Genomic DNA, 12902 nt, shown 5'->3' with positions numbered 1-12902 from the left:
ACAGTTTAAAACAATTTTAAAGTATAAAGAATAATAAAAAAAAAATACAGTGGTTTTAAGATGTAGTGCAGACTGAAACAGGATGACAGAATAGAAGACCTGTGTGTGTGTGTGTGTGTGTGTGTGTGTGTGTGTGTGTTTCAGAATTCTTCTTCTATACAGTCATCCTGTTTCAAAACCACTGTATTTTATTTATTATTATTTTTATTCTTTATATTTTTATACTTTTAAGTCCACTGCAAGTACATAATTTTGTTTACTTTTTAAACTGTGTGTTTCGTGTGTGTGTGAGAGAGAGGGAGGGGGGGGGGAGATTTCCCTACCCCTGGACAAAGTGAGAGGAATGTGGATTTAAACCTTGATGGTAGCGAGAAAGGGCTTTAATACTTTATGTTAAATATGTAGCAGCATGTTGTATGATACACAAGTGAATTTAATGAGAAGAGCTTTATATGGCATTTACTTTGTGAAATGTACTGTAACAATTACAGAACAGGGATGATGTTCCTGTGTATGTCTCTACTGCTTCTCTTCAGCTTTATGGAATCTCAAGCAGGTATAAATCCACCATGTGTGTGTGTGTGTGTGTGTGTGTGTGTGTGTATGTGTGTGCGTGTGTATACTCTTGCTCTATGTACATATTTTTTATTAATGTTCACCTTTATTAGTTTTCATGTATTTTATGTTTTCTACTAAACAAATGTTTGATTTGTGTAAATAAATCTTCACATATTCTAGCCATGTTAGATTTGTGTATAATTATTACAGATACACGGTATTATAATGTAATATATCTGATGTCTTTTTTCACAATACAGAGCGATTAGAGGTGGTTGGTCCAGAAGCTCCTCTTGTTGCCATAGCTGGTGAAGATCTGGTTCTTCCCTGTTTTATAAAACCCAACACCAGCGCTGTGCACATGAGAGTGGAGTGGTTCAGACTAGATTTAGAAGACTCATTAGTGCATCTCTATAAAGATCATGAAGACAGAGATGAAAAGCAGGCAGAGTCCTACAGAGGAAGAACTTCACTATTTAAACAGGAGCTACAGAAAGGCAACGCTTCACTCAAACTCTCAGCTCTCCGAGTCTCTGATGAAGGAGAATACAAGTGTCTTGTTGAGGAGGAAAACTCATGGTATGATGACATCACTGTTCATGTCACTGTCGAAGGTAAGATCTATTGCTCTGTTCAAAGTTTATTCCCTGAACTCAGTTCAGAACAATTTTTAGATTTATTTTGCATGTGGTGGAAATTTGTTTACAACACTGAAATGAAAAGTACTTTTCTTCTTATAAAAGTTTGAATGCATGATAATTCATCATCTAATCTCTGCATTACAGCTGACCATTTATGGATTTTGTCACTTATAGATAAAGGGTCTTTAAGCAATAGACCACAGGTTCCCAAGTCTAGTCCTTGAGTATCCTGTCCTGCACATTCTACAGTTTTCCCTGCTCCTAACACACCTGATTCAGATATCAGCTAATTTACAGCCCTGCCTGGGTTGAACAGGGTGTGTTAAAGCAGGGAGAAACAATCAAATAATGCCAGGATTCGTTAACAGACTCAGCGCCATAACATTCTGTCATTACAGACTCCAAAGAGACACTGCAAACAACAAAGAAGCCAATTTCTAGACATGTTTACTCTTCAATCTTTAAAAGGTTATAAAAGGTTATCTACTGGCAGATAAGTTCGCTTCTTTCTATTAATAAACACTTGAAAATAGTAAAATTATCTGTCAATAGAATGAGAACGTTTTAAGCTTGAGATGAATAAAAATATCTAGAAACAGGCTTAAGTGGATAAAATTTAAAAAGAATATATAGTCATCTATGGCTTCTACCACTGTCATGTATCAGGAGATAATACCTTGTAATACCTGTTGTTGATGATTACTGTCATTCTGGGAAGCCACCCGGTGATCACGATGGAGAGTTATGATCACTCAGGAGGGATTAATCTCGTGTGTGAGTACACTTTTTTTTTTTACAAACACATCACTCACAATACTGTAAATTACTTGTTTTCTATATCACTCATAACTGACCTGTAACATCATGTGCCACTTTGTGAAGTGTGCTCAATCATTTAACAAACAAATAACATCAGAGGACAATTACATTTCATAACTGCAATCTGATTTGTGTTCATTTACTTCACTATATTACACTGATTAATCTATTTATTCTTTTATTTCTATAGAATTTACACACAATACTCAAAACTATTTAATCTGTTATCTTTTAGCCTCAGAGCTTTGGATAGTGAAGGAATACGCAGGTGAGAATTAATTTTTTTTGTGCTTTTAAAATTATACTGCATATTTAATTGGAGGAGACAATATCACCTTGTTAAAATGTAAGATAATAAAGCACTGTATACACGGTGTAGACATAAAAAGAAATGCAAGGTGTCTTTGTGTGTGGTCTGAAAGGAATTACAGTAAATACACATAAATTACTGATGAATCTTTACATATGGCATTAGCTCTAATCTACACTACATTACCAAAAGTATGTGGACACCCCTCCTAATTACTGAGTTCAGATGTTTCAGTCACACTCATTTCTAACAGGTGAATAAAATCAAGCACATAGCTGTACAATCTCCAGAGACAAACACTGGCAGTAGAATGGACTAAAGAGCTCAGTGACTTTAAATGTGGTGCTGTCAGTGTGTCATCTTTACCACACGCCAGTTTCTGAAATTTCTTCTCCGTTAGAGCTGCCTTGTTAACTGTAAAGATACGTTCACACTAGAGAGTGACAGGCGACCGTTCACGTTCTATACGTTCTATGTACACACATGACACAGATGATTTCAATATCAGTGACAGCACAACAAGCAACATGTGACTTGAGATTTCCTCAACTTTATGTAAATTAGGTATGACGTAGCTCAGTGGTTAAGACGTGGTTGTACTACTGACTGGAAGGTCATGAGTTGAAATCCTAGCACCGTCAAGCTGCCACTGTTGGGCCCTTGAGCAAGTCCCTTAACTAACCCTCAACTGCTCAGCTGTATGAATGAGATAAATGTAAGCCGCTCTGGATAAGGGCATCTGCCAAATGCCATAAATGTAAATGACATGGTAAATCCAAATGATGGCTCAAATGGATCCTCAAATTAATTGTATGGTGCACATGTAACAACATTTAGTTCCTACCTGCAAAGTAGGTAGTATCATGTACTGCTTAACTAAAAAAAAATCAATAAAACTCATAACCATGGTTTCATTGTATCCTGTCATATATTAATATATTATATTTAACCTCATTTGTGAACACAGAATCAAAATTTATTTTAGTTAAATTTAAAGCATCGCATTACAGCAATATGTTTCTTTGAGACTTAAAAATACATAAAATACTGAGCTTTAACCATACTACATTTTATACAGATATTATTAAAGCATATTTAATTTCTCGTCTTTTACCTCTGTCTGTCATCTCAGGTTGACCCTGAAGTGTGACCACTGCACCAGAGCTAGTGCCAGGTCTACTCTCTACACCTTGTTGTGAAAAATAGGAGAAAAAATGTTTTTTTTTGTTTTTTTGTTTTTTTTTCAACCACACATATGGGCAGACATAATTTTCTATATCTTTTATTTTTTTGTTGTTGTTGCTGTTGTTTGCCCTGGCTGTATTTGTAAGTTCAACTTTTAAAATTAAAACATGGAGGGCTCCCTAAATGTATTGTACATAAATTTGGATATTTGTCTGCTAAATTACTTTTTTTAAAATAACTATACAGTAGATAATGCTATTCTTTAACATATTTAGGGTGTCAATAGTAATAGTGCTAATGTTTGCTAGTAGTGAAACTGCGGTTAAAACTTGATTAGCTAAGTTAGGGAACACAATGCTACAGTATTTACAGATGAGACTGAGCTGCACTTGAAGCCCTGAACAGGTCAGTAATTTTTCTACATTTTGCTGCTTCTTTGTTTTAGAGGGTTTTCCTTTTGTGTGCCCTTTTCCTCTCTGCTCCACCTGACTGCTTCCTCTCCATCCTCACTCTGTGCATTTGATGGACATTCACTAAATTCCAGGGCTTTCAGTACTGCGATGTAAAATGGGTGTTTCTGGAGGTGTGGTGAAGACGCATCCTTACAAAACAATTACAGGTCATCAAACATGTGCAGAACTTTTTTTGCGCGGAAATTCCCAGGATCAGCGATGTAAGATAAAGGACAAAACAGTCATATCGGTAATGACTGTTTTGTGTTTTGTTTTTTAATCCTGTAAATGATAAGTTAACTAGGTCTTCAAACTGTCAACTTTGCTCTTTCTGTGTAAATAAAGGTGAGAATGAAAGCATTGAGTTTGTGTTTTATAATGGGGCAACAGCAGTGGAAACAATACTGAGGTTAAACAGAACTAAAGTTCCACCGCAGTTTTTAGTCTGGCATGATAGGACACATGATAGAATTGATGTAAAGTCAGTACGGCTTTGAGCTTATTTAAGTGAAACAAGCATTTCATGACAATAATATTTTTCAAACATGAAACCCATACCATCATGGACAGGTATCTGAAGATATAGCCGTATGGTTGTAAAAGGGTATTTGTGCACGAAAGCCCGGTGATCATGGACATGAATCTTTAGTTATCTGAATGAATATTGAATATTTAGTTATATGAAACTTTAGCAAGTTACCCTTGCACTGGGGTTTTTTTCTACCCAAACACTGGGTTGAGCCTTTGCGGTCATTTAATTGGGTTAACTCCTCAGCCCAGCTCCTTGGGTCAAATCAATTCAGGTGGAGGTAGCGAATTTCACACGGTCAGACTAGAGTTAAGACTTAGAATTATTAAGAGACACAAGGTTCGTATCAATATATTTATCCATAAAACCATTGCTGTACACTAGAAAAACGAAAAGCGTGTGATAACAATCGCGTTTACATGACATTAAATGAACTGTTATATTACTCTACAATGACACGTGTTAACATCAGAAATTCCCAGTGCTCCAGTTGTGAGAATGTTTTGAATGAAAGTCCAGCCAAAGCTTAAATATTATAGGACACTTTTAAGAATTTGTTTTTGCATCATTCAAACGTTTTATCTTTGGTATCTGACATAATACTTGACATGATGTATGGGGTTTAACTTCACTAAATGCAACAGGGATCATCTAAATCTACCTCCAGATTTCTGTAACGCTGCTTTGTGACTGCTGCAGAAATGCTGTAATTTTACACTGAATTAAGTTTATTTCCACCTCTCTTTCTTTCCCACAGCTGAAGTGTAAGAGAGTTTCTGGAGGACTTCTAAGGTACAAGAACACACTCCTAGACATAGCTTTTGTAGTGAGGATTTTATGTTTACACCAAAATTTGGTGTGACTCTCAGACACCACAAGCTAGTTATTACACGATGATGATACTGTGTATATTAATATTGCAGTTTATTAACAGAATGATGCAGCTCTCTGAGAAATGCTGTTACAGAGTTGAAATTGTAATTTTGTACCAGTTGTTTTAATTTTTTATTTTTTTAATTTTTTTATTTTTTTTTTTGTAATATGGCTCCGCTGTTTTGTTTGCAAAACCTCAGGAAAGCTCAATTTCATGATACATACACTACCGGTCAAAAATTTACACACACTCATTCTTTATTTTTATTTTTTTTTTCCTCCACATTTTAGTTTAATAATAATAAAGTCATCAGGACTCTGGAGTAACATAAATGTAACTATGGGAATTATCTTGTGATTTTAAAAAATCCCAGAGATAAATAAATAATAATATAGTATTTTAGCATCTTCAAAGTAAACACCCTTTTTGCCTAGAATTTCCAGAAATGTATTCTTGGCATTTTCTCAGCTGATTTCTTGAGGAATTTCCCTGAGATGCTTTTTAAACAGTATTAAAGGAGTTCCCACCTACACTGGACACTTATTGGCTGCAGACCAGACCAGACCTTCAGATCAAAAGTTTTTTAAGATCATGAGAAACATTTCAGTTGAGTGTCCCAATCTTTTGACCGGTAGTGTATATAGAGTGCATCGTGAGGATATTTTCACACATCCCAATATGAAACATTATAAACATTTCAAAGAATTTATTTTTGAATGGACAGGAAGCTTTAGCCTCTTTGCTTTCTGACATGTTCGAAACATGATACATTTCCACTTCTCATTCTTTCCAGCAGGAGCGTGAGACAGTTTTCCTATCTGTTTAAACAAATAGGAGGCACAAAGGACACACTGCTACACAGAGCAGAGATACTGTTTTCACACACACAGATACAGTAACAGCAGCCATGCCTCGCATCGAGAACGACATCAAACTCGACTTCAAGGATGTGCTGCTCCGTCCCAAACGCAGCACGCTCAAGTCCCGTAGTGAGGTACAAGGGTGTCTGTTTAATTAATGTCGATTTGAAATAGCATATTGCCTTAATAATCCAAATTATACATGCATTTACAATGGCTGATTGTCAGAAGATACATTTTTCATCATACGTTAAGCCTTTCTCTCTCTCTCTCACATTCTCCATCTTCTTTCTTTTATACTCTTGTTTGTTAGGTGGACCTGATGCGCAGCTTTACTTTCCGAAACTCAAAAGGCAGTTACAGAGGTATTCCCATCATCGCTGCTAACATGGACATGGTTGGAACCTTTGAGATGGCCGTGGCACTGCATTCGGTACGAGTGTTAACACACTTCCTGTGTATAACCTACAATGTTTGACTTCAACGCTGTACAATAAGATCATTGTTGTTACAGAAAGTAATTTATTTGCTCTGGGTTAAAGCAGACTTAATCTCATGAACTTCTATAAGAAGGTTAACTAATCCACTGTTTTGCTCCAGTTCTCACTTTTCACTGCCGTCCACAAACATTACTGCGTAGACGACTGGAAAGAGTTTGCAGCGAAGCACCCAGAATTCCTAGAGGTAAAAAAAAAAAACGGAAATCAGGTTTGGCTTCTTTGCGTACAATGCTGTAGTTTATTTCTGTATTATGTCAAGTATGATTTGTCATCATTATCATTTCTATAGTAACAGCTCATTCACAGGGACTTGTATGGTGGACTTGTATGGAAGTTCAACAGTAAACAGATTTATAATAAACAGAGAAAATTCCTGTGATATAAAAGGAATAAAACACTTTGGGATGTAGTGTCAGTGGAAAACTTCAGGAAGATAAAAGTAATTCAGTTTTGAAGTGGGCCTCATCACACCACCGCGTCATGTTTTATTCCTTACTTAGTAATGATTACACTGTAATCCTGCTCTGAAGGTCACTTTCTCTCTTTCTGTCTGTGTCTCTCTCTCGCTCTCTGTCTTCAGAGCGTGGCCGTCAGCACTGGAACAGGCGAGAATGATTTCGAGAGGCTCGCTGCTATTTTGGCGGCTGTGCCTCAGATACAGTACGTTTGTGTCGACGTAGCGAATGGATATTCGGAGCACTTTGTGCATTTTGTCAAGGACGTGAGGCAGAAGTTCCCTTCACACACCATCATGGTCAGTGGTTCACCCTGTCTGGCAAACACAGCACATTGTTTATACAGACAGATAGTGAAGTAGAGTGTACTTGTGTGGTTGATAAGACAGTGGGATTGTTGTAAGCATAGTTGTAAACTTCTGTCAAGGCTGGAAACGTGGTCACGGGAGAGATGGTGGAGGAGCTGATTCTCGCTGGAGCTGACATCATTAAAGTGGGCATCGGTCCAGGTGACAACACACAGTCATATCACTCAATTCTTATGAAGCTAGAACAAGTGGTTTTTGGGTTGAACAGCTCTGCTTAACATCATGTAATCATCATATACTGGTATCTGTGTGTTGTCATTTATTATGTATGTTTAATTTATCTGGCATTTATAATTTATAATTTGTATCAAATTTATCTGACGTACATCATATATGTTGTTTTTTTCTGTGTAGGCTCAGTGTGTACAACCCGTAAGAAGACAGGAGTGGGCTACCCTCAGCTGAGTGCTGTAATCGAGTGTGCTGATGCTGCACATGGCCTGGGTGGACACATCATCTCTGTGAGCTACAGTTATCTGCTTAGTCCACATTAGTGAACCAAGGCATTTGTGGGAGAGCAGATGCTCTTGCTAGATTTGAATTCTTTTCTTTATGGTTTCTCACCCAGGATGGAGGATGTACCTGTCCTGGTGATGTCTCTAAGGCTTTTGGTATGTTTCACTGCTCTGGATTATGGCGCAATCTGTTTATTACACAGTACTTGCATTTTGCTTTGCTGGTTGTAAATGCACCGAATACATGTTAAATCCTGAGCACCCAAACTAAAACTCACAGTTATAACTAAATGCATTGGGTGGTGCTGTATAGTGTCTATTACATGACTGACAGGAGGCTTGCTGTTATTAAAATAATTTTTATCTCAGAATGCTACTGTTAAAGATATTACTGTAAACAGGGGATAGATTTTGTGTTCTACGATGTGCATCCTAACGCTTCAGAAAGACATGAGAACACTATCTATAGTTTTGCTTTTATACATGTCTTGGTAGGTTGTGTGTAAAAGTCCACTACAGCACCATGTTCGATTGCTGTTTTGCCTTCCATGAAGAAAAAAAGTAAGAGAATATCCCGCTGTGTTACAGCCAAGAGTTAAGGAAGTAGCTGTGTGCCTGGGACAACAGTTCCACAGTGTAATCATGGTCCACCATGTCTATTGATAGAAAGTGTGATGATATCTTTGTGTCAGTGGCGGATTCTGGTAGGGGTGCAATAATTATTTGAAAAGTAAAAATACTACTCGAATTTCGCTAAATGTTGCTTGGCTGGTTGTAAGTACAGTGAATGCATGTTAAATCCTGAGCACCCAAACTAAAACTCAGTTATAACTAAATGCACTGGGTGGCGCTGTAGAGTATAGTGTCTATTACATGACTGACAGGAGGCATTGCCAAACATAAACAAGCGTTATGGACCATAATTTTTCCAATCAGGTTTTTTCAGTGACTTAATACACTTTTGCTAAAGCCACAGCTTAACACATGGTTGTTTTTTTTTCTGATTCATTGGTGGACAGAAAGTACAAAGTGCTTCAACAAACTTGGCTGTTTAGCAAGACATTAACTGTGTGTCTCTGGAACATCTTTGTTCTCCACAGCCGGCCTAATTGTTTATAGACTAGGGAGCCGACTTTCACCCGAACATGTGGATACTGTATGCTTGTTTTCCCAACAAGAACATGTGAAACAATATAAACACGACATCCAGGTGTTTATGTTGGATCTGTACGTTAATTGGGGCTGTGTGCTTTATTAGCATTTTTTTTTCGCTCTGCGTGAGCTTAAATGCTTTTGTTCTGTATTATTTTGTTTACACACATTGCTTAATGTTTTCAGCTAAAAAAAGAAGCTTGTTGTGGATATCAGCTAATTATAAGCTTGTTCTGAAATGGTGACAAAATCTTAATGATTAAGAAAAATCACGTCATTCTCATTAAATTTCACTTAAATAAACGAATATATTTTTATGAGCTCAAATGTTCAAATAGAATATTATTGAATAATGCCCATCTCTAGATACTGCGCCACTGGGCTTAGCTACAATTCCTCTAGTGGAGATGTCAGAACATGTGTGATTATGGCTGCATCTGAGGAATTTCAAATGGGCAGGCTGCCATGCACTTTGCATGTCTAGGTAAGACCCTGGTGCTAGCAACTCCTACTTTTCAGCCATGACACGAAGACATGCATTAGTGATGGAGACAAGAGAACGTGCTCACTACTGAGGCTTTGTTAGCTGAAGTTTCCTCTTTTGGTGCATGAATTTGGGTGTCCTATTTGCATAAAGGGCGATTGTTACAAGAGATGCCACCCAGCAGGTGTAGGAGAGTATATGTACGGGCTTTAGATCAAAGATCTAAGTGTGGCGAAGTAAACTGTGAACTTTAACAGCATATCGACATTCTCCTGATGAAAGCTGTGTGGCTAGCTCTACATTCAGAAACCCCAAAGAAATCACAAGGTAGTGATTAATGTGACCCAAGACCATCACAGTATTGTTTTACATCTATAACCAAAGTGGTGAAAAGGTCTTGGAAAATGCTGAGGTTGGCATGCAAACAGTGGAATTGGATGGATGCCCATCTTCTGTCTCTAGGCTGTTGAAACTGGATAAATTGGTTTACAAACTTAGACTTGCCCTAAATCAGAGTATTATCAACTTACTTACGGGGCAGGTGCTCTGGACCACTATGAATGCCAAATAAAAGTAAGAGTATAGAACGGGAGGCTACAAAAGCAACTTGTGACAACTTTTCAGAATCAACAGAGCCACTTACATTTCCCTACCTATTTTCATGGATTTTGTGCTCCATGTGTCTAATATTCTCTGAACTATATTTGATTGATTGGCTGTGTTGTGTGATGGACAGGTGCGGGAGCGGATTTCGTGATGCTAGGTGGAATGTTGGCAGGTCACTCTGAGAGTGGGGGTGAGACCATTGAGAAAAACGGCAAAAAGTACAAACTGTTCTACGGCATGAGCTCCGATATGGCCATGAAGAAGCACGCAGGAGGAGTAGCAGAGTACAGGTGAGAGAAAGACTGGCAGAGTACTGAGTACAGGAGAGAAAAATCAGGATGTAAAGTCATTACACCATGTTTTAACATGTGTAATGTTATCAGACAGGATATCAGGTAGCATGCAGTACAGATATATTCTATTATTCCTGTTGTCTTGGGTACCAGTCCCTGGAAATGATTTTCAGAGAGAGCAGTTTAAAAAAAAAAACTCACACAACTCTCTCTCTCTCTCTCATGGATGCAGGGCGTCTGAGGGTAAGACAGTGGAGGTGTCCTATAAAGGGCCAGTGGAGGTCACTGTGAAGGACGTACTGGGTGGTGTTCGCTCCACTTGCACCTACGTGGGAGCTGCTAAGCTGAAGGAGCTGAGTCGCCGTACCACCTTCATTAGAGTGACTCAGCAACTCAACACTGTGTTTGGAAACAATGACTAACACATCGCTGTTGCTCATGAGTGCTGGTCTGGTCTGACAGATTTACTGCATTAGGTCAGATTCCTGCAAAGGTTAAGAATTTGCACATCTTTTCTAGTCATTCTGTATTAGTCACCTGACATTCGCACACAAATGCACACAGTGACAAACCTCACAGCTTTTCCTGCAGCAGTGTTATGGTTGTGGCTGGCAAGGCTAAGAGAAATTCACCTGCTTAGACTACATATAAAGACTTTTATCATTTGAACATTTTTATCGTTTCTAGTAGTGTTTCTTAAATTTAATTCGGTACAAACGGTACAAACGCTTGGTACAGTGATAACACTCAATACTTCGTGACATACATAGATACACGAGGGGTTTAAATAACAAACGTACTCGACAGCTGAAAACAATGATGACACATACGGGAAACAACCAATGAAAATTCAGCGGCAGAGACAGGACAGAAATTATTACAGATGCATGTGTCAAATGTAAACAAAGTCAAGGTCTCTGAAAACCCAGAAGAGTGCTCGCACTTCAGGTTTCCGAGCACGCTGCATGCTACAGCACTTACCACAAGGAGAAATCGTGACTGTGTGTGTGTGTGTGTGTGTGTGTGTGTGTGTGTGTGTGTGTGTTTTATAATCCTAACCATTCCAACAAATATTTCATTTTAAGGGCCTAGTTTAAGGGCTTAAAATAAGTTGTAGAAAATGATAAACAGTTTGGCTCATTGGTTCAGTTGGGTTCATTTATTGCATTTCACATAATAGAATCATGAGTGTGAAGCCCATTTTATACCCAAAGCATTGTGGTGCACATGCAATGGGTCATGAAGCATTCATTCCCGTGCTGTTCTTGCATTGGCTTAGTAAACATAATGTGCAAATATTAAATACATACATTCAATATATTTTTATAATATTAACATGCATTACCACTGTACTAGATCCGATGTGATTTTACTTCTACACTTGGTAGCAGATATAAAAGTTTTACCTGATGCCAGAGCACTCACTGTTACAGTAGTCTGCAGATAGAAATATCGCCCATGTGCTGTTGCAGTTTAAACCTTGATTAAGTGCTTCAAAGACGCCACCTCACTTATGTTTCGTTATAAAAAAGGTGTGTCTCACAAATGAACACAAACCAAAGTACACCAACTGAAAACCAGAATTTTGGGCCAAAGCGTGTTTACTTTTATCCTCTTCTCATTGAGAAAATATTCCTCTTAAAATGAGTGAGCATTTTGACAGAAGCGATGTGTTAAATCGTGCTAAAACAAGTGTCATCTGTAAAATGTTATTTATCTTGTGAAACAGACTGAAGCAATAACGCTAAACTGTAATCAGAGAGCCCTGCGGCCTTCAGTGCACGTCGCAGCGCCGTCTGCAGGGGAGATCGTGAAATTGATCAGTTTCTTCACTTGGAAAAAAACAGGTTCACTTCTTCCACCACCGTCATCTGCACATTTAAAGGAGACCTATTATGCCCTTTTTTACAAGATTTAATATAAGTCTCAGGTGTCCCCAGAATGTGTCTGAAGTTTCAGCTCAAAATACCCCACATTTATTATACCATGCTGTAAATGCCCCTTTTTTGGTGGAAGCAAAACACGCTGTGTTCGTGTGTCTCTCTAAATACAAATGAGCTGCTGCTCCACACCATGAGGGGAGTGAAGGAGCATTAGGTAGTGTATATAAAATGACAGATAAAGCATTGTCTTTATTGTAAAAAATAAAGCACGCCAGACACATGGGCTTTCTCAGCCACATGATACACTGAGGCCATGGCTTAACCCATCATGCTCTACAAATATTTCCAGGTCGTCACGATTTAGAGGCGGAGATGGATACAAGTGCAGAAATAGACACAAATCTAAAGCTATAGAACTTGTTGCAAAAAAATAAGGCAAAGACTAAACATAAACCAAAGACCTGAACAAAGCAACAGA

General features: G+C 38.0%; 2 protein-coding genes across 2 annotated transcripts in view; both read left to right on the top strand.

Annotated features, from left to right (window-relative positions):
* The first annotated feature begins 196 nt into the window (after positions 1 to 196).
* The window catches only part of LOC128633123 (myelin-oligodendrocyte glycoprotein), a 73283-nt gene continuing 60577 nt past the window's right edge, over positions 197 to 12902 (top strand). Inside the window, exons 1-3 of the mRNA XM_053681946.1 lie at positions 197 to 556; positions 819 to 1172; positions 2254 to 2286. Of these exons, the coding sequence (XP_053537921.1) occupies positions 472 to 556; positions 819 to 1172; positions 2254 to 2286 (472 nt within the window). The 5' untranslated portion in view covers positions 197 to 471. The remainder of the gene's footprint in view (positions 557 to 818; positions 1173 to 2253; positions 2287 to 12902) is intronic.
* On the top strand, positions 6257 to 11213 carry LOC100528441 (guanosine monophosphate reductase 2). The gene is given in 9 exon segments (NM_001200711.1): positions 6257 to 6362; positions 6542 to 6661; positions 6829 to 6912; positions 7309 to 7482; positions 7611 to 7692; positions 7906 to 8012; positions 8120 to 8162; positions 10379 to 10538; positions 10774 to 11213. Coding segments are annotated over 9 exon segments (1047 nt in total). The 5' UTR covers positions 6257 to 6275; the 3' UTR covers positions 10964 to 11213.

This window comes from Ictalurus punctatus, chromosome 7 (assembly GCF_001660625.3).
Source record: "Ictalurus punctatus breed USDA103 chromosome 7, Coco_2.0, whole genome shotgun sequence".
NCBI lineage: Eukaryota > Metazoa > Chordata > Actinopteri > Siluriformes > Ictaluridae > Ictalurus > Ictalurus punctatus.
Note: the sequence above shows the minus strand (reverse complement) of the source record. Positions and strands in the feature narration are given on the sequence as shown.